Source organism: Hakea prostrata, chromosome 9, assembly GCF_041222555.1.
Source record: "Hakea prostrata isolate BN-2017 chromosome 9, UWA_Hpros_2, whole genome shotgun sequence".
Lineage (NCBI taxonomy): Eukaryota > Viridiplantae > Streptophyta > Magnoliopsida > Proteales > Proteaceae > Hakea > Hakea prostrata.
This window is the reverse complement of record NC_142608.1, coordinates 6190086-6208588: the sequence shown is the minus strand read 5'-3', so window position 1 is coordinate 6208588 and position 18503 is coordinate 6190086. Positions and strand designations below refer to the sequence as shown.

Below are 18503 nucleotides of genomic sequence, written 5' to 3'. Positions count from 1 at the left end.
AGCCAAACAATAGAGACGAATCACCAAAGTTGATTTCTCTTATATGATCAGATGCCTCAGTTCAATATGTTTAAACTTTGCAGTACAAAATCTGGACACACGACTTGTTCAATGTTTAGTATATATATATAACAAAGACCTGGAGATGGTTCCTCGAAACAAAGAGAGACAAAAGAGGGGAAAAAAAGAGGGGATTTGGTGTTGGTGTTGTGGGGTGAGGGAAACGCTGCAACATTTAAATGGGAATCTGTGTATCATTCTCTATAATAGCAACAGCTACAAAGCCTAACAATTGTGTTCCTCATCATTCATTTGTTTTACATAAGGGGTTATCTATTTCTAAAGCAAAAGCCTAAATAAAGGTAACAGAGGATAGTAGGTTTTGTTTTCTATTAAAAAAAAAAGGACCCGGGGCCGGGGGAAGGGATATTCAGGTTTTGTTACAATACCAAAAGAAAACTGAGCTATCAAAAATTTTTGCCTAGTTCAATTTTTTTCGCGACTCTGACAACATTATGCAGTAATGAATCCACTATCCCGGCAACCTGAAACCCAGAGAATACATATTCAGGAACTGTATAAATAATAAACAGAATGAAACACAATACACCTACCGTGAAGACTCCTCCAATGATAGCACAAACATTTGTTATAAAGTGTGAAAATGACTTTGGAACTTCTGCAATTATGACCTGTTTTAACACGAAAGCAGTATTAAAAACAAGCAGGAGTGTGAAAAGTGCAGAAAATAACCTGTAAAACACAAACCTGCATTGGAGAGAGCTCAAAATGGAATTTTGCCGCAGGGATGTTTAAACTATGCACTAGACTACTGTGTGCAGTGTATTCATACTCCTCGACCAATATTTTCTCCACCCCAGAACGTCTTGTTATCACCTCCGTCTTTACAACTTGAAGATGGTGCTCGATCTGCATATGCAAAGTTTAAGAAGTTGCAGGTACACATTTTGTTCATGTTATGGTCATTTGTAGATGGGCAACCAAAATAATTGAAACTTTGAAGGAAGCAACTAACCACTTAATAATGGCAAATTGAGGGTAAAAAAGGGCAGTTGCCCATGTAGAACTAGTGATCTACAGCGGCAAGGTACAAACAATAAAACCCTGAAAATTTGACACGGAGCAAAATGAAACATAACCTAGGGAAGAGCCTGCTACGAGGTCCATGTTCACCACTGTGGGTCAGTACAGGCAGGCCCTTCACCTGGCACATTCAACAGCACGGTTCATTGATGTAGACAATAAGCAACAGAATCAACCTCCACCTTAAGCTGCAATTCATCAGTGCGGCTGGGAATCACAGAAAGAATGCTAGACAGCAAAAATGCTGGTCTAGACCACAGAATACATATCGGACACAATAAGGACGACCCATCAGTGGGAAAAGAGAGCCACTGAAGATTTAACGTATATGCAAGACCAGAGAAGGAAGTGGAGGTATAGATTGAGTAATTGAAAGGAAGATCGAGAGAGAGGTGGTGATATGAATAGTGAGAAAAGCAGGAGGCAGAAGATAGTGGATCCTGCTCATAATCTTACAGTACAATTTTGGCTGGGGATCTCAAGATTGATTTCCACTCTAATACCATGATAGAACCAATGAATTGGAATAAAATCAAGGTTGTCAAGGCAACAAGGTGAGGCGAGGTGATAGAGGGCAAAGAAAACCAAGGTGATACCAAGCAAGGTGACACCAGATCGCGTTGACCCAAAAAACGGCCAGGATGCCTAGGGAATGCCTTGACATCCTTGAGTAATGACCAGTATTCAAGGGAACACAGCCTAGTTCTATTCCAAGGAAAAAAAGTATGTACAAGCATGTCCTCAGAGCAATACAAAATCACAGGTATATCTTTAAGCTCATGTTACAACAACAATAACCGCTCCCAGTAAATTCTTTGATTAACCCCCACAAATAAAAGAGCATCAGACAGTAAATATGGATCATAAGCCTTTTTTTACTTAAAATCAAGAGATCACTCAAAGGAAATCAATAAAGTAAAGAGTTCCAATAAAAGTACAAGGGCATCAACTAGTAAACTAGTTCTGGTTGATGGCAACTTTACATCACTTTTAGATCTTCTGGGAAGGGCTACTTCTATATAGAAGAGGTCACAAAAAAACAATCTTCCCTTCTTATAGCATCTTCATTACAGATACAGAGTATGAAGCAACAAATATCTTGAAAGTGGGTTCGATCCCTGATTCCTAGTAATGGCTTAGGTAAGATGCACCCGTTCAACTGCAAGGTTCCAATGGCAGCACTAGTTGCAGATTCGATATCAAATTAACAACTTCTGTAACCTGTCTGGACAAATTCACCATATTCCTGTAGTTTAACAGCATATATGAATCCATCCACAGCAAAGCATGATAATGTGAAATTCCAGGGCGAGCCTGCGAGAAGCCCCAGCCAAAATAGAACCTAGGGTCTCTGCCCATCACCCCACATATGAAGGGCATGTTGGTAATTTGGGCACTCCTAATCAGGCCCAATTAGGTCATATTGGATTCAAGCATGTTTGTAGGGTACAACTCTATTTGTACCATGGTATTTGAGCTAGTCCTCATTAAGTTTTGAAAAAGTCCTAGTCCAGTTAGGAGTCCTATTTAGAGGAGGATTCCTTTAGTTGTTGTCCAAATTTTACTAGGAGACTGGTCCTATTTTTGTTGTGTAATTTGAATCATTTCAAGATGAGGTAATTGAGAGTCCTTAGTGGCATAGGAGTCCCAAGTAAAGTTGAAGTACTTCGTCTTGGTTTCGAAGTTGACTCCAAGTCTAAGTCATTCATGATAGGCTATAAATAAAAACCTTAGACATGTAACCAGATCAGTTTTTGGACGATAAATAACATTTTTTTTGAAGGAGATATTGAGTGGAGTGAGGATTCCCAAGGGAGTAAACCCTACAGCAGCTTAGTGTGGCCTTCATTCATACAATTTGCCTTCTTCAAATCTTTCAAGTAGTAAGTAAAGCATCCCCACCCTTCCCCCTCTCCTTCCTCCCCTCACACCTAGCCTCAAATACCTCCCCAACCCTGCAGCATCCTAACCCCCCCCCCCCCCCCACCCCCCACCCCCCAGCATTCAATCCCCATCCCTGACCCTAAAATCTAGACCCCCTTTTCCCTTCCCCAAACCCTCTCCCATTGCACCTTTCCATTCCCCCTCTTTTTCTCTTGTGGCACTTCATCTTCTTCCCCAAAACCCTAGTCCCCTTATCCCCCCATCCCTTCCACTAATTTCTTTCCCTTTATAGAACCACAACCGCATCTCCTTCCTTAATGTTAAACCTTAATCCTAACCCTAACCACTCCCTAGAAACCCTAGAATTAGAAACTCTAGTTTTTCACAAACCCTAGAATTTCGCAACTCAAATCTGAACCAAAAGAGCAAGGTTCAAGTTGGGATTTCATTAAACTCAATGCCAACAAACCTAGCCGAACCTTGAACCTAGTCCTACAAACCCTAGGCACCCTAACTAGCCCCTAAACTCCTAACCACAGGGCTTGGTGAAGCCCTAAAATTGCTGTTGATTCATATAATTGATCCTGTAAACTGGTCCTCAATTTCGAGGTTTACATCACATAAATCAGCAGAGGCATCACTAGTGTTATATCTTACAAATTAACAAAATTTCACCCAAAAAAACATATATTAAGAAAGCACCAAAAACTAAGGAACTAGACTAGATGTTCTACCAGCATGGTATGCCAATTTGAGTTTGGTACATGATCTGCTGGTCATATTATTCTAGAAAATAAAAATTGCAACAGTTCCTCAAGATCTTGCATGTCATTTTAGTGTAATCCTCCACAGCCATTAAATGACAAGGAAGAATCAATAATTCTGAAGTAAAAGAAACTTAAAATATAGCAAGAAAATCAAGGAAGTTTTAGAACTTACAGTAACATTGGCATGCATGTCAGGATGTCGACTAATGTATGACCGGCCATTCAACCGATCAATGCTTCCACCAAGATCAGGCATCAGCCGCTTTGCTTCATGGAGCACCTTTTGGGGTATCTTATTACCAAATGAAAAATGGGAGATAACATGTGACATGTTCATTTGAGAAGCATCAAAAGAGTGAGCTCCCGAACGAGCTGAGATAACAATGTTGCCTGGAACCTTCACAATACAAAGGTAGATCAATGTCAGATGCTTAAAATTTTGTGAGATATAAATTCCTCTGTTCAGTTTTTTCTGTTTTGACTTTTTAACTACTACTCTACAGGTACTAGTAAAGTGGAACTTAGAAGGAACAATAGCATGAATCTATATTATATAAATCCACCAAAACAGAGACATGCAAACTTAGACAAAAGAAAAATAATAAAGAAAGCAGTAAATTATTTTCTTGAATGGGAAAAGATCTTAGGTTCTATCTAGTTGAAAACAAAGGGAACAGAACTAAGATTTAAAAATAAAAAAATAAATAAATAAATAAAAAGGAAACCTTTTTAGATTACCAACAACTGCATCATCAGCATAATATTTCTACAGTTAACTAATGCTTCTATTTTCAACCAAATCATTGCAACTGACCAGGAAAACAAAGAATTTTGAAAGCTAACACATTTGGTAAGATATTATGTTAGTTACACAATCATGATTACAAGAGTTTCCATCTATAGTTTAAAAATAAACTTGCTGCACTTCATTTCCCTTTACTTGCAATCAGACAGAGGCTTAGTTATGCTCCTAGAAGTTTGAAGTTAATATCCAGCAGAACATTCACTACACCACCATCTGGTTAGTTCCAACTATACATAGAGTAGCCCCACCTTCTTAACACGGACAAAGCCTTCAATTCTACATCCCCCTGTCAATGGTGCAGGCCTCTTTATGTCGTCAGTTTTATTGCCAGATTTATCCTCCAATGCAAGCTTTTGGGACTCCAATGATATAGGTGCCACCAGTGATTCCATTGTCTGTAACACATGAATCCAATGCTTAACATGATATTTAGAATATTCAGGCCTAAACATTGGCTAGAGCATGGCAAAGTATCAAACTCGAGGCAGAATGTCTCTAATTCAAGTTTTAAATGTACCGCAACTAGGCTCTCAGTATCCCGATCTCCATAATAAGATTCATGATCATGGTGTCCGTGATCTTGCCTGTTCAATGAAAAAGGATTTATTTTTGAAGACAAAGGGATACTTGTTAGAAACCTGATACATTAATGCATTACCAGATCAAATGTAGAAAAGTAATGATCAGGCTAGGAAAAATGAGTAAGAAAAATAGAATAAAAACCTCAGAGAAAAAGTACCCACTAAAAGATCCATAATAAATATGCAAGAAAATTTTTCAGTTTCATGAAATCAGATTTGTAGGATTGGACCCCATCCCAGCACAAAATGCCCATGCTCGGACATCATGTATGATATCCTTAGGTGGTATCAAGTACCTATTATCAGACACACGCAAGCGCTTTTTTTTTAAAATAAAATATGAATTCCAGCTTTATTAGAACCGAGTAAAAAAGAATCCTCATTCCAACCCCTCTCGATGATCCATCACATCCTCAATTTGCATCTGCCCTTTTGTTTCCTCTTTTTTTGGGTGTTTTTTCTTTCTATTTCTTTTTTTTTTGGGCCGGGGGGGGGTTGGAAGGGGTGATCTGCAACACAAGTTTGGTGAAAACATCGGACAGGAATGCAAGTAAGGGGGAAAGAGGGAGCCATCAACTGGAAAAAGAAAATCCCCAAAAAAAGGTGGTAAACCACACCCAAAACAATCCAGAAGACAGCAACACTGATGATATCTTAAATTGGCTTTCATATTCTATATGATGTCTCTCCCAGAACCCCGTAAACATGACAGTTGCACCAGGTTACAGCCCCTTATATTCTATTCAATCTCATTATGAGGAGAACCAAGGAGAAAAAATGGATCATTTTTTTTTCCACTGGAGACCACTGTGGTAGAGTGTGTGTGCATATATCAACCTTAGGGTCATCAATTCAACATGCTTTGAGAAACAAGAAAACAAAGTACTATCATATCAAGGTTCCACTATATCTAGTGCTCATAACCAACAAATAAATACTTGTGTGCCTCTTACCTTACATCACTACCCTTACGAAAAATTCGGATAGACGGGTACCCCTGGATATGATTCCTGCACATCATCATAAAACCCATTTTAACTTCCGAAGTATGGAATATACAGCAACCACATTCTGGAACAATTAAACATAAATTATCATGATGAAAGAAATCTACATCCTAAACTCCTCTACTCTACATGAACATGCATTAATAAATGGTTTTCTTCCATTTAGGAGTCAAATGCAAAACCAAAATAAGGAAAGAATCTATAGGAGGAAGGGAAAATCCCTGCATTCCAAAATGCATCTAAGAGGAGATGTTTGTTCTATTTTCAGTTGTTGCTGCTTAAATAAGTTTTTGATTCCTCAACACTAGCTTACTGATTGGCCATGTCTTCTTAACTCTCCTTAAATTTGCAAATATCTGAAATTTTATGCTCAAGATATTGTTGAGTCTTTTATTGTGATTGAAATCCACCAGCTTCGTCACTCAATAGAGAACATCTATACGAAAGCCAAAACTGTCAGCAGCGGAGTTTTGCCCCATAAATAGTCAGGCACTGCACCAGCCAGGAACTGTAGCTAGACTGCTAGCCAGCTAGAGTTGTACAGAGTTGATGAAACATTTAAGGTCAATGTTTCAGCCAACTACATCAAACTGCAAATTTTTGCCAGGATTTGTAATATTGCAGATAATGAGGCTGAAGTAACTTTTACAAGAGGTGCGACTGATTTACTCCACCAGTGCTTTCATATAGTCCAAAGCCAAGGTAAAAGAAGAGGTTTGCTTAGTCAGGTTGGCAGCTGGCATCACAAAAACCCTTGAACTAAACCGTGCAGCATTAATTTTGAACAGTAAATGACAAAACAGGATTCATATAGCTGATCAATTTGTCCAAAGAAGGCAAAGAGGCTGTCATTTGAGACCAACCATATAAGAGAAAGTTGGAGGAAGATCTTGATCACAAGAGCCATATTCTATGCAATAATATATATATTTCTGTGGAAACACAAAAGAATCAACTTAGAGATAAGTGCCACTCTGGATTTTGAAGAATACCTCCGGCACAATTCAGCATGTTGAGTGCAATCAACCTTGCCCATGACAATACGCCCATCGATTTCAGGATCGTATCTGAAAATTGAGCATACAAGATTCTTGTAATTATGCCCTCCAGAATAATGAGAAAAATCAACTTCAGAATACTAAAATGGAAGTGTATTTTTCAGGAAGAGAACAAGATACTATGAGATTCTTGAATATATGGCCCTCAGAATAATGAAGAAAAAAAATCCACTTCAGAATACTAAAATGGAAGCATATTTTCAGATGGGAACAAGATATGTTACCCAATACCTTTCTCTAATTATTGTAGCTGCCTTCTCCCAGGAAGGTTTCTGAAACAAATGACCCGAAGAGAAGCATAAGTAGGATTAAGGAAAGAGAGAGGGAGGATTAAAAGAAGCATTCTTACCAAGTTATCAATATCAACTGCTATAAAATGCATTACTGAGTATGAGTAGGATATTCTAAAAAAGGAAAAAGGAAATAGGAAACTCCATAATTTTCAAGCCTACTTATAAAATAGATCTGCTGAAATGTACCTCTACCTCATTCATGCAACAGAATGTAAGTAATGCAGTTGCATGTCAATGAAGAGATGCATAAAAGCCAAAGGAGGAACTATGCTACATAGCTACAATTATTAGAGTTGGACATTAGGTGTCAGACTCTAACAAACTCTTAATTTAAGAAAAGTTCAGACACCAGAGAGTCATACAGCTAATTCCTCAAGGGAGTACCCAGTGCATGAGGCTCCCCACACTGCAGGGTCTGGGAAGGGTCATAATGTAACAGATAGGCTGTTTCCAGACCTAAACATGTAACTACTGGATGTAAACAGTATTGACAAAATATAGGGTTCCCCAGAATTTGAGACCAAAACAGGCCCCTATTGGCACACACAAGGTGCGGACAAAGCCTATGAAGGGTCCCACCTCCTTTGGGCTCCAAATTGCTCCACAAAAATCTAGAATAATTTTAGGAGCAAGGATCTACTCTTTGTTTTTCAGTTGGTCAGTTGGTTACTCTTTGTCTGACTAGGAGTTCTAATTGGAATTCAATTTTCAAGTAGGATTCCTTCTTTAAGTTGATATCTTATTTTGCAAGTTGTATAGTTTTTAAGGAACTCTTACTTAAGAGTCCTTTTCCTAAACTAGAAGTTTAAGTCTAATTGCACGCCTATTCCAAATTGGATCCCCTTAGTTGAGTCCTAGTTAGTTTCCTTCACTTTAACAAGGTTATAAATAGCCCTGCACACAATGTAACAGAACAGTTTTGATGCAATGAATAAATAAGACCACTGTGGGAAGACTAAGAGTTGGTGGCGAGAGAACATGACCTGAATTTTGGAGTTTTATTTTTTTTCTGCAATTTCAGATTGTGTTTCTTCTTCCGTAAACCTGCAGCAGCCATTGAAGCTTCTGAACTTCTACAAAACTTCAAGGAATATCTACTAAAGTACAGATAATCCCCTGCCCTACCTTTCCCTTCCCTTGCACAGCCTATTCCCTTGTCCCCCTTTTCATCTTTTTCCTTGCTGCAACCTGGGAAAAGTCAGAAAACTTGAAAATCCTAGAACTCCTAAACAACTTCATCAAACCCTAAATCCTTTTGAGATGACACCCTACTCACCCATCCCTACATTCGACTTCCACTCCAAACCCTGACCAATTAAACCTAATTTTAGAAAACCTAGCTTGAGAATCAAATATGAAACTGGTATTTCACAGAATCAGATTTAATTCTCTAATTTTCCAAGCCCTAACCCTGCTGGTTGAAACCTATTCCTATACCAATGAACCCTATATCATCCCTAAACCCTAAAACAAACCCTAGCTTTTCTCTTAACGCTAAATTTGAAAGTCAGTTCTGAATTCTGAATTACAGAAAGGCTTTGAACTGAATTCAATAAACCCTACAATCCTAACCCTACCCTAACCACTTGCCAACCCCTCGTAAAACCCAGAACATTTAACCAGCCCTAGACCTACAACTGCAGGGTATATTTGACCAAAGACATCTGCTGTCCATTGAGAATTGACTGAGATCAAACCTAAAATAGTAAGATAAAACCCAAAGTACTGCTGGTTCTTTAGAAGAGGATCCTGAAGACTGGCCCCTGATCTAGGGTTACATCACTACTAGGTCACAATGGAACAACCTTAAAGTTTTATCTATAATATTTTTTAAATTATTTAACAATTGATAGGTTACATGCTCCATAACAAATTCTTTGAGCTACTATCCCTGCCTGTTTCTCTTTTTCCATAACAAACTCTCCCTCCTTTTACTTTCATTGGAAAGGTGTTTGGGGGATGCAATGGTTGGAAAGGAACAGATTATCATCAGTATCACTGCCACAACAAGATAGTTTTGACAAAAAGCAATTGTTGGCTTATTATATTCTCCAAAAATAATGGCGCCAGCCAATAGAAATTAGTATCCAGAGTTTCAAAGCCCTTTTACACAGCACCTAAGCACCCAAGAGTCTGAAAAGAGAGCAATATCATCTGTGTCTGGAATCGGCAATCTCAGCAGACTTCAGAATATCCTCAAATAGCCAAAGTGAAGGAGGGTAACAAAGACAATGATCTCCTTTAGCATTCTGAGGAAGAAGTGAAACATCGGATAGAAAATCACTTCTAGAAATAAGGGAGTCAAATCCTAGTATGTTACAATGCTGTACAGGCCTCCACTGGAATAAGATGTTCAACGAGGACCAAGAAAGCCAATGCACAATTTTAAAGGCCTTCACAATGCATTCTCATTCAATAAATAATATACAAGAAGCTCCCAATAAGTAAAAAAGATAATCATCCTAAGCTCTAAAAACTAAAGCAAACACATGTATTGACAGTTCTCAAGATGAAATGTGAACAGAATCAGCAGGGATGAAGAAGAGGAAGAATAAAATGGAAATGATACCAGCCGGTTACTCCAATAGCACCAAGGAGCATAAAAATTAACAACCAAAATTGGGTACCTGCAAAAGGACTATGGCAACTCAAATTCCCAGTAATAAAAGTGTACAAATGGATAATAAAATGAAATTCAATTCAGCACACAGAAGGCATTGAACCACAGTGATAAGATCATAAAAGAATTAACAATTCAGAGTTTGCCCTCTTACTGGTGTGTGAATCTTTCAAAGTTATCAGCGGACAGCGGAAAAGAACCTTCATTTCCTTCATCAACTTCGTCTCCATGCTTAACGGTTGGAAGTGGTCCAGGGTGAAACTCGGAGCCAGTTGGGTTTAAAAAAGCATCTATTGAATACTTACGGATTGTTTTTGTTATATTCAACCTGTTCTGCAAATGAATGCACTTAGATTCAGGAACCTCTCAAACAGACTTTGATTTTTAAAGCAATAAAGTGAACAAGATTATGTTACTCTAGCAGAAAAAGCAAATAAGGAGATGAAAATGTTTCAGGGTCACAAACAGGATAGCAAGATTTTACATGAATCGCATTAGGTGATATTACCACAAAAAATCAGCAAATATTATCTTTGGTGGCAATACAAGTTTATTATTATCATTCAGAAGTGTACTGTAAAGGTGTCTTTGGTTGCAGATGAGAAGAGGAATATAGTTCTGGCTTTTTGTGGCATAGCATGGTTACTCTTTTAATTTTGGGTTAATACTGTTAAGCTACCCAATACAGGTTTGGCATAAATGAGGTTCAGAGAGAGTTTGCATAAATATATAATTCCAGTTTATTATATACCCTAAGTGCATAAAAGAAAATCATAAGAAAATTTAGCATAAGCTTGTGGATCCTAACCAATACGAATTGAAAAAAAAATCTTTCTTCAAAATAAAATGAGGATGAAATGAGCCAAATTGGAACTATGTTATCTAACAATAACTTACAGTTCCCAACACGTCATTCACATCAACCGAAGCAAACTCGCAGGAAAGAGCTGGAAAACTACACAAAGAAAAGGAAAATTGCAAAAGAATCAGACAACAGAAAAAGAACAATTAGATTTTAAATGAAACAAAATTAAACTTGCAAACTGGTGGCTCAAGTAATATGAGAGAAAGTCAGGCACATGATTACACACAAAAGACTTTCTAGAAAGCTCTAATTTTTTCATGAATAACAAGTTCAGGGATCGGTAACAAATTTAAAGGAGGAAAAAGAACTACCATAATTTGAGGGTTTGTTGGAGAGAGCAGCTGTTCAAGTTTCGATTTATAAAACATTCACATTACGGTAATGGCAACAAGAAGGCTATATGGCAGCGTTCACTATTCAAATAAAAGAGATTCCCAAAAACTGTGCTTCTGATATTTATTATGTTTCGTGTCCAATGTTATGCTTTCCAAGTGGACTATATGTCCAGTTTTCTACATATTTCCTATTCTGAATTTCTGGTTATCACTCAGTTCAACCACATCCAGGAATCAGTAGTTCATGCCAATCAATTTCTGTTGAAGACATAAAAATTTATTAGGCCAGTACCCAACAAGTCAAATTCTTGACCACCAGAAAAGGGATCTGATGCAGAATTGAAGACATATTTAAGAAAGAAGAAGACATTGGATCAGGCCCATCAAAGGCCTAAACCTATCACCCAAATCAGCCCATGGCTTTTATGGGCTAGGACTATTTTAGTGGTTAACATTAGCCCACATATGTTAAACTTCATAGTCTAGACCTAAGCCCAAATCTAGATTTTGAAAAGTCAATAAAGGGGGCTGTGGTTTGAAAATAAAAGAACTCATTGTTAAAGGAGTTTTCCTTTGTCAAAGAGGTAGGTAGTAGTTGAGTTATTACTAGGTAGGTGATGTTAGCTAGTGGTTGGATGTTACCATTAATGTTTATGTCTCTTTAGAATGCTATATAAAGAGACTTATGTAAGAGGTGAAAACACAACTCATGAATTGAAATCAAATTGCTTGCTAGCATTCCTCCTCTTTGGAGAACCCTTGTGTTTGATCAAGGTAGGTTGGTGTTCGATCTAATCGATCCACATTGCGGTGTGAAGCCCGGGTGTTACATGTTACATTGTTATTGTCACTTTCTTCATTATAGTTCTGCCCCTATTTGAAAATCTATTCAGCCTGTTTCGTTATATGCTATTATCCTTATAATACCATTCTAGTTTCAACCCTCTTTCCCATCTAAACTCTGTTTCACCTTAAGTCCATCAAATCTGAAATTGATTCCCTATGAAAGGTCCTATTTGGCTACTGTGTTGATCAATCAAATACAGTACTACATTAGGATTTGACCTTCAGTGGTATTGATCCACCCACTAACTGAAAGATTTTATAAAACTACAAGTTTTTATCGAACTAGATGACTTGCTTACTTAAAATGATGACTGGTAAAACTTGTGTAATGTATTAATTGCAAGCCAAATGACGATTATGCAGATACAAGAGAACAGCTTCCCTTAACTAGCCCCCATAAATTCTTCTCATCGTGTTTTCTTTTTCTTTTTTTCTTTTTTTTTTTTTTTTTTTTTTAGGGAGGGGTGTGTTTGGGGGTGGGGGAGGGAGGAAGGTGTTAACACGGGTGTCCAGGCCTTTTGCCTGACTGCTACCACAGGTATAAATTCTTCTCAACTATAATTCTCGATCTCTTCGATAATTTCTTTACAACTTAACCCTTAAATTCCTCTTTCTTGACTGATCAGTACCTTAAACCCCTAAATTCCAAATCAGTCAGAATTTTACCCAATGAAACACTGCTTGGTGAAAACCCTACACTGTTCCATTAAAGTCCCAGGTTTTTTGCAGTCCTACAAGTAATTACCGCATAGTCGTCAAAGCATTGTCTAGGCAATGCTTGTACGTCCAGGCACCTTGTTGGTGCATCCGCATTTACCCCTCCAGCCAAACACCTTGGGTCACCTAGGTGTGGTAATAACTAATTAACTATTATTTCTTTCTAGGTTCACATGAAAATCACGATTTCAAAGAGAAGAAACTTGATAAGAAACCTTTTATCGCATCATTTTGCGATGCAGGGAACCAAGCTTTATCATGCTCCAACAGCATCCACGTCAAAATCTAGTTCTGCAAGTCTAAGCATCTGTGTCGTAGGTAAAGGATATATAAATGGGGAAGTTGATGTAAACAAATCTAGGACCACCTAATGAGGGCTCAAAGATCTTGCAAGTGTCCCACGGCCCTATCAGCAACCCAGAGAATTTCAGCTAACACCAGGGGTATTTTGGTAATTTTTGCAGAATTTTGTTCAACCAATGTTCCATTAGGTCCAACATTTGTCTGGGACCCCATATCTACTTTTATTTTTGAATTTGAGTCCCTATTTTGCAAGTTACTGAAGAGTCCTTGTTACAGTTGGATTCCTAGTTTGTAAGGACGTCCATTAGGGTTGTCTAAGTCCTTGCAAGGAACCAACATCTACTCTTTGAGTTCAAATTGGAACTCTCTAGAGTTAGTTATGATGGTTCCTTATGTGATTTAAAGCCTTAGGAGTTTTAGTTTGATTTGCATTGCAAGTTAGAGTCCAAGTCTGATCTATTTTCCAAAGTTCGGTCCTACTCTAATTTCTTTCAGTAGGCTATAAATAAGCCTTCAAACCTTGTAAATAGCAGATTGATTTGATGAATAAAACACTGACAAAGTTTGGAGGCAAGCTAGAGAGGTCATGGGTTCCCTAGGGGGCCTGCGGCTACTTCCAGAGAGTCAATTTCTGCAGAATTTCTGAGATACAGCATTCTTCAATCCCAAGCAAGTGCAAGCCCATTCCCCCAGCCCCAGCCCCCTTCCTTACTCTCCCCTCTCTCCTGCAGCCCTCCCCTACCCTTCTAACCCTAGTTTCTGAGGTCCCAGCCCCCCCCCCCCCATCGTGGTTACGTCCAGCCCCTTCCCAACCCCTGTAGCAGACTTAGGAACCCTCCCCCTTCACTAATATACCTTCCCCTAACCCAAGTCTACCATCCCAGCCCTTCCCCCTTTGGTTTTCTTCTTCCTTTCCTTCGACAGCTTCTGGAAATTCCATCCAGAATCTTAAAAACCTAATTGCAGCAGCCTTTAGTACAATTACACCCCTATCCTCTAGGTCTAAACCCTTCCGCTTTGAGCTTTAAGCTCTAAACCCAATCCCTACCTTCATCCAAGTTGCAGTCCCACCCTTGCCCTTTAAACCGTAGAAACTTCTGTAATTCATTTTCTTCATTAGGAAACCCTAACCTTAGATCCCTCTTGTTCTTCATTCAAACCTAGAATCCCTTTAGGTTTAGCTTCCCTAAAACCCAATTAACACTCGACCAAAGCCCTAGCTTGATTCGAGCCCTGGAAACCCTAACTCCAACAAAACCCTATATTGTTCAAACACTAACTCAAATACCCAATTCTATAATTATAAAAACAGCAAGGTTTCAGACTTTATTCTTCAAACCCTGAACCCCTAAACCTAGGCCTTTCCTAACCCTAGAACCATAGCCAATTAATTCCCTTCAACCATAGGGTATTCTAATCCATAATTGACAGCTGATTCTATTGAAGAGGATTCTAGAGTAAGCCTAGATTTAGGGCATTACATCATTCAGTCAAACCCTAGATTCTGGTTCACATTAGAAGTGCTGAATGAGAAATTTTTACATTGATGAATGAATTTAAAAAATTGTACTTGGTAAGAAATCACACTTTTCAACTGAAAGTATGAATATATACAAATTTTCATGATGTTAAAAAGAATTACTTTTAAGAATCACAACATAACATTTGGGTAAAACTTACCTAGAAAAGAATGAGCGTTAAACTAGAGTGAGTGATTGACTGGGTTAACCCTAGTCAGAAGGCTATTGGGTCACATAATAACTATAAGAAGTAATAATAAAGGCAGATATTTTAAATACAAAGCAACTATTTATAAACAAAGACAGCTCAAAGTTGACTAGTTTTGTATTGGGAAAGTAAAGTATCACAATTAGTACATGGATTTTATATTTAATTTTTTAAATGAGACAGATATACCTGACATTGAATTCAATGCGCAAGAACTCCCCATCTGAACTCTTGTCAACAACAACAGATGTAAATGTGTTCACTGATAAATAAAAACTCAGTTCCTGAAATATCAAAAGAAACAATCCATTATTGATGCCCATCAATGAATTGAGAAGAGGAATCCCCACTTTTGAATGATCATCGATGACACAACCTACCAAGAGGAAAATGATGATGAAATGCAACAAAAAAGATAAATACAGGGCATGATGAAGAGATCTGGGTAGCAAAAATGCTAATTAAAAAATATATATATTAGATAATTTCTCACACAGATAACACATTTGTAATAATGCAATTAACTCAAAAGAAGAACCATGATTACATTAAAGTCTGATCAACCCCTGGAACTTCAAAAAAATTGCAAGTGAACTCACCATTCCAAACAAAAACATCATTGCCAACGCAGCAATTATGGATAATCCTGCACCTGATAGGGATGCCTCTGTCAAATCTCTGGGAATTTTCCTGTAGAGGGAAACTGGTAAGTACCAAACAGGACAATTATAGGTACAATTAGAGCTAATGCAAGCAACAATCAAACTCAAATAAATCTAGGCCAACTTTCGATAGCAAATGTAATTAAGCAGTTGATTAATAAAGGACACAGACCAGTTTCATTGACATTTTTAAGGAACAACCCAGTAGGATAAATCCACTAGGAGACTAGATGGAATTATTGATACTCCAGAAACAAGGACCAGTGGTTTATTCAAAGGGAATAAGGATATGCAAATTCCTGCGTAATACACGTGATCAACCTATGTCTCAACAAATACCCCTTCACGCAACAAAAAACTATGGGGGGAGAGATGCGTCAAATTTCAAGGTGCGTGATATGGTTCCCCAGCTGGCTTGGCATTTCATTTAGAACAAGCACTTAGCTGGAACTTGAAAGCACATCACCATAGGGAATATATGATAAAGTGTGAATAAGAGACTGACAGAACCAAATTGATCTCTTTTGTACGAAATTCTGCCCTCTTTAGACTGTGCTGCTGACATTCTGCTTACCTTACTTCTCATCAGAATTTTAAACATGAGTTGTGTGTTGCGAGACCAAGTAAACTAGAAAAAATCCAAAAAAATATACAAAAATAGCTCGTAAATATAGAAATACAAAATTGTAACGTTTTCCTAATAAGGCCGGTCGACCATTCCGCAGAATGCATTATTTTGTCAAGAATGCTGCCTACGAGTCTTAGAAACTACAGTTAAAACAATTTACAAATCCTCATTGAAATGATTCATACATGATCACTCAAAGTTAAAATTCAAATGCTCCTAAATCTACACTAGTTCATATTTCGATTCCTTGATATCAGATCTGAGAATAAAACTACTACAAAGTGGCAACACAATCATTCTCAATGATATTCATCGAAATTCTATTAGATTGGAAAACAGAACTAATTACGAAAACCTGAATCTTCACTTCATATGAAATAAGTACAAAGTGATATAAATCTAACCTGTAGAAATCGACAGATTTGAGCTTATTAGCGGAAATCATGGCTGCCGAATCAGCAATGGAGATAGTTGATGCTGAGGGCAAAAGCTTCACTCTTCAGATTGGAGGAAAGCAAAGAAATGGCAATATCTCATCTTCCCCTCATCAAATCAATACCAGAAAACAGTATGAGATCTTCTCGAATGACGACTCGTGAATCGGTTACCGTTTTGTTTGGATTTGAAGGTCCACCAGTATTCTCTGGCAACTTATGTGGAACCGATTTTCTGAATGCTGAGACCTTCTGTCTCGTGCCCGTTTCTCGAGTCAATCACGATGCCAAGAAGAGCACCTTTTGCTTTGAGGGATATTTTTTGTATTTTTAAATTAAGGAGGAATCTAATTAATTAGATAGTGTGCCGTGGCCCTCGGATCGTAAAGAATACAATTTTCAATGCCCCGTGTAATTCGTAGCCACCGTATAAGATTACCACAGTGAAATGACCTCCCAACCCATGTTGGATTTTTTTTTGGAATGAGGTTCATCCGGTCCAGCTTGCCTGTGTCATTACTAGTTATATAAAAAGCGCCAGTAAAGAAAGAACTTACGTGAATTCATAAATGAAATGTTGAAACCAAGAATAACCTGCAAAGGATATAAGTTTTATTATATTTGTAAGGTTATGTAGTAATATATATAACTGATTTTCTGATTTTGTGTTGAAAATGTGTGAAATACCATTATTTAGCCCCCTCTAAAAATTAAAAATAAAGCTTTAAGATATAGACTATGATACAAATGTTATTCTTAATCATAATCTAATGGTTATCATTAAACCTCTAATTTTAAGGCTAAATAAAAATGAAAATTAATATTTTTATTTTTCTCAACTCTTCAAAAATAACTCACGATCCATGAGATTTCTCCAGTAAATCTAGTTCTGGCATAGCTCGATGCCTTGATCCTAACACCCCAAATAAAAAATTTAGATTCTTTTATCATGTGTAGGTCAACCTTACAATCTTCTCCCAATGAAATTAGATTTATATGAAGCACTTAAAATTTTTTCTCATAAGAAATACATTTTCTAGAGTGTAAAATTGGAGTAGCTTAACAAAGATTGGAAAATTTTTCATGAAAATCTTCTCCACACTTTAATCGATTAAGGAATTCAGGCATTATTCTTTTCAATTTATTCATCTGGCGTCGGTCTCTAAAATTACATGAAATCACGGGTTTTCTAGTATTGATTTTAAAATTAAAATAATAAAATTTAAATTTATTTTATTTAAGATTTTTGTTTTCTTTAAATCCTAAAATTTGACTCTACTAAAATTTAGCAATTTAAATCTAAGTTAAAATTAAATCCATTGATTTTATCAAAGCTAATCATAGTCATTGATTTTTTTTTTTAAATAAAATTTAAAATTAAAATAATGAAAATTTTGAAATTTAAAATTTAAATTCTCAAGATATGCGTCTGGGTTCAACTTTTTTCCTACAATTTCATTCCTATTAATGAAATTTAAATCTGGTTTAGAATTTCAGCTATCAATTTTATTATATCTAATGATAATCATTTAATTTTATTTTTGAATCCCTAAACTTTCTCATAAAGTTTCCATTCCTAATAATAGAAATTTTAATTTTAAATTTTAATTAGTTACTATGTTTAATTTCTCTTTTCATTCCAATATTATTATTTCTCACCATCATCTCTTGATTTTTTTTTTTACATGTTATGATAAATTGAGTGCTTAGTCCCCTTGGATTTTTGGAATTTTAAAAATCTCTCTTTCTCAATTTATTCATCTGCCTAATTTTTTCTACTATTATTTTCATAAAGATAATCTTTCTATTTGGCCCTCTCCAAAAATTAAAAATAAAAAATTTAAGATATAGATTTTATGGATCAAC

The 18503-nt window shown here is 36.9% G+C and overlaps 1 protein-coding gene across 1 annotated transcript; it reads right to left on the bottom strand.

The window, feature by feature from the left end:
* Nucleotides 1-85: 85 nt before the first annotated feature.
* On the bottom strand, nt 86-16926 carry LOC149004295 (protein disulfide isomerase-like 5-4). The gene is made up of 15 exons (XM_089167847.1): nt 16608-16926; nt 15513-15603; nt 15103-15197; nt 11017-11074; nt 10274-10452; nt 10069-10126; nt 7438-7478; nt 7141-7215; nt 6095-6151; nt 5078-5144; nt 4809-4955; nt 3928-4152; nt 769-930; nt 615-692; nt 86-545 (listed from the first exon to the last, which is right to left on the bottom strand). The coding sequence occupies exons 1-15, from the start codon at nt 16646-16648 to the stop codon at nt 468-470; spliced, it is 1452 nt and encodes a 483-aa protein (XP_089023973.1). The 5' UTR covers nt 16649-16926; the 3' UTR covers nt 86-467.
* Nucleotides 16927-18503: the final 1577 nt, after the last annotated feature.

Coding starts and splice junctions, on each gene's coding strand:
- LOC149004295 (XM_089167847.1), bottom strand. CDS start 16,648: ATGATTTCCGCTAATAAGCTCAAATCTGTCGATTTCTACAG. Junction 10,453..11,016: donor TGAATGACGTGTTGGGAACT/GTAAGTTATTGT, acceptor ATTCATTTGCAG/AACAGGTTGAATATAACAAA. Junction 546..614: donor TCATTGGAGGAGTCTTCACG/GTAGGTGTATTG, acceptor TCTGGGTTTCAG/GTTGCCGGGATAGTGGATTC.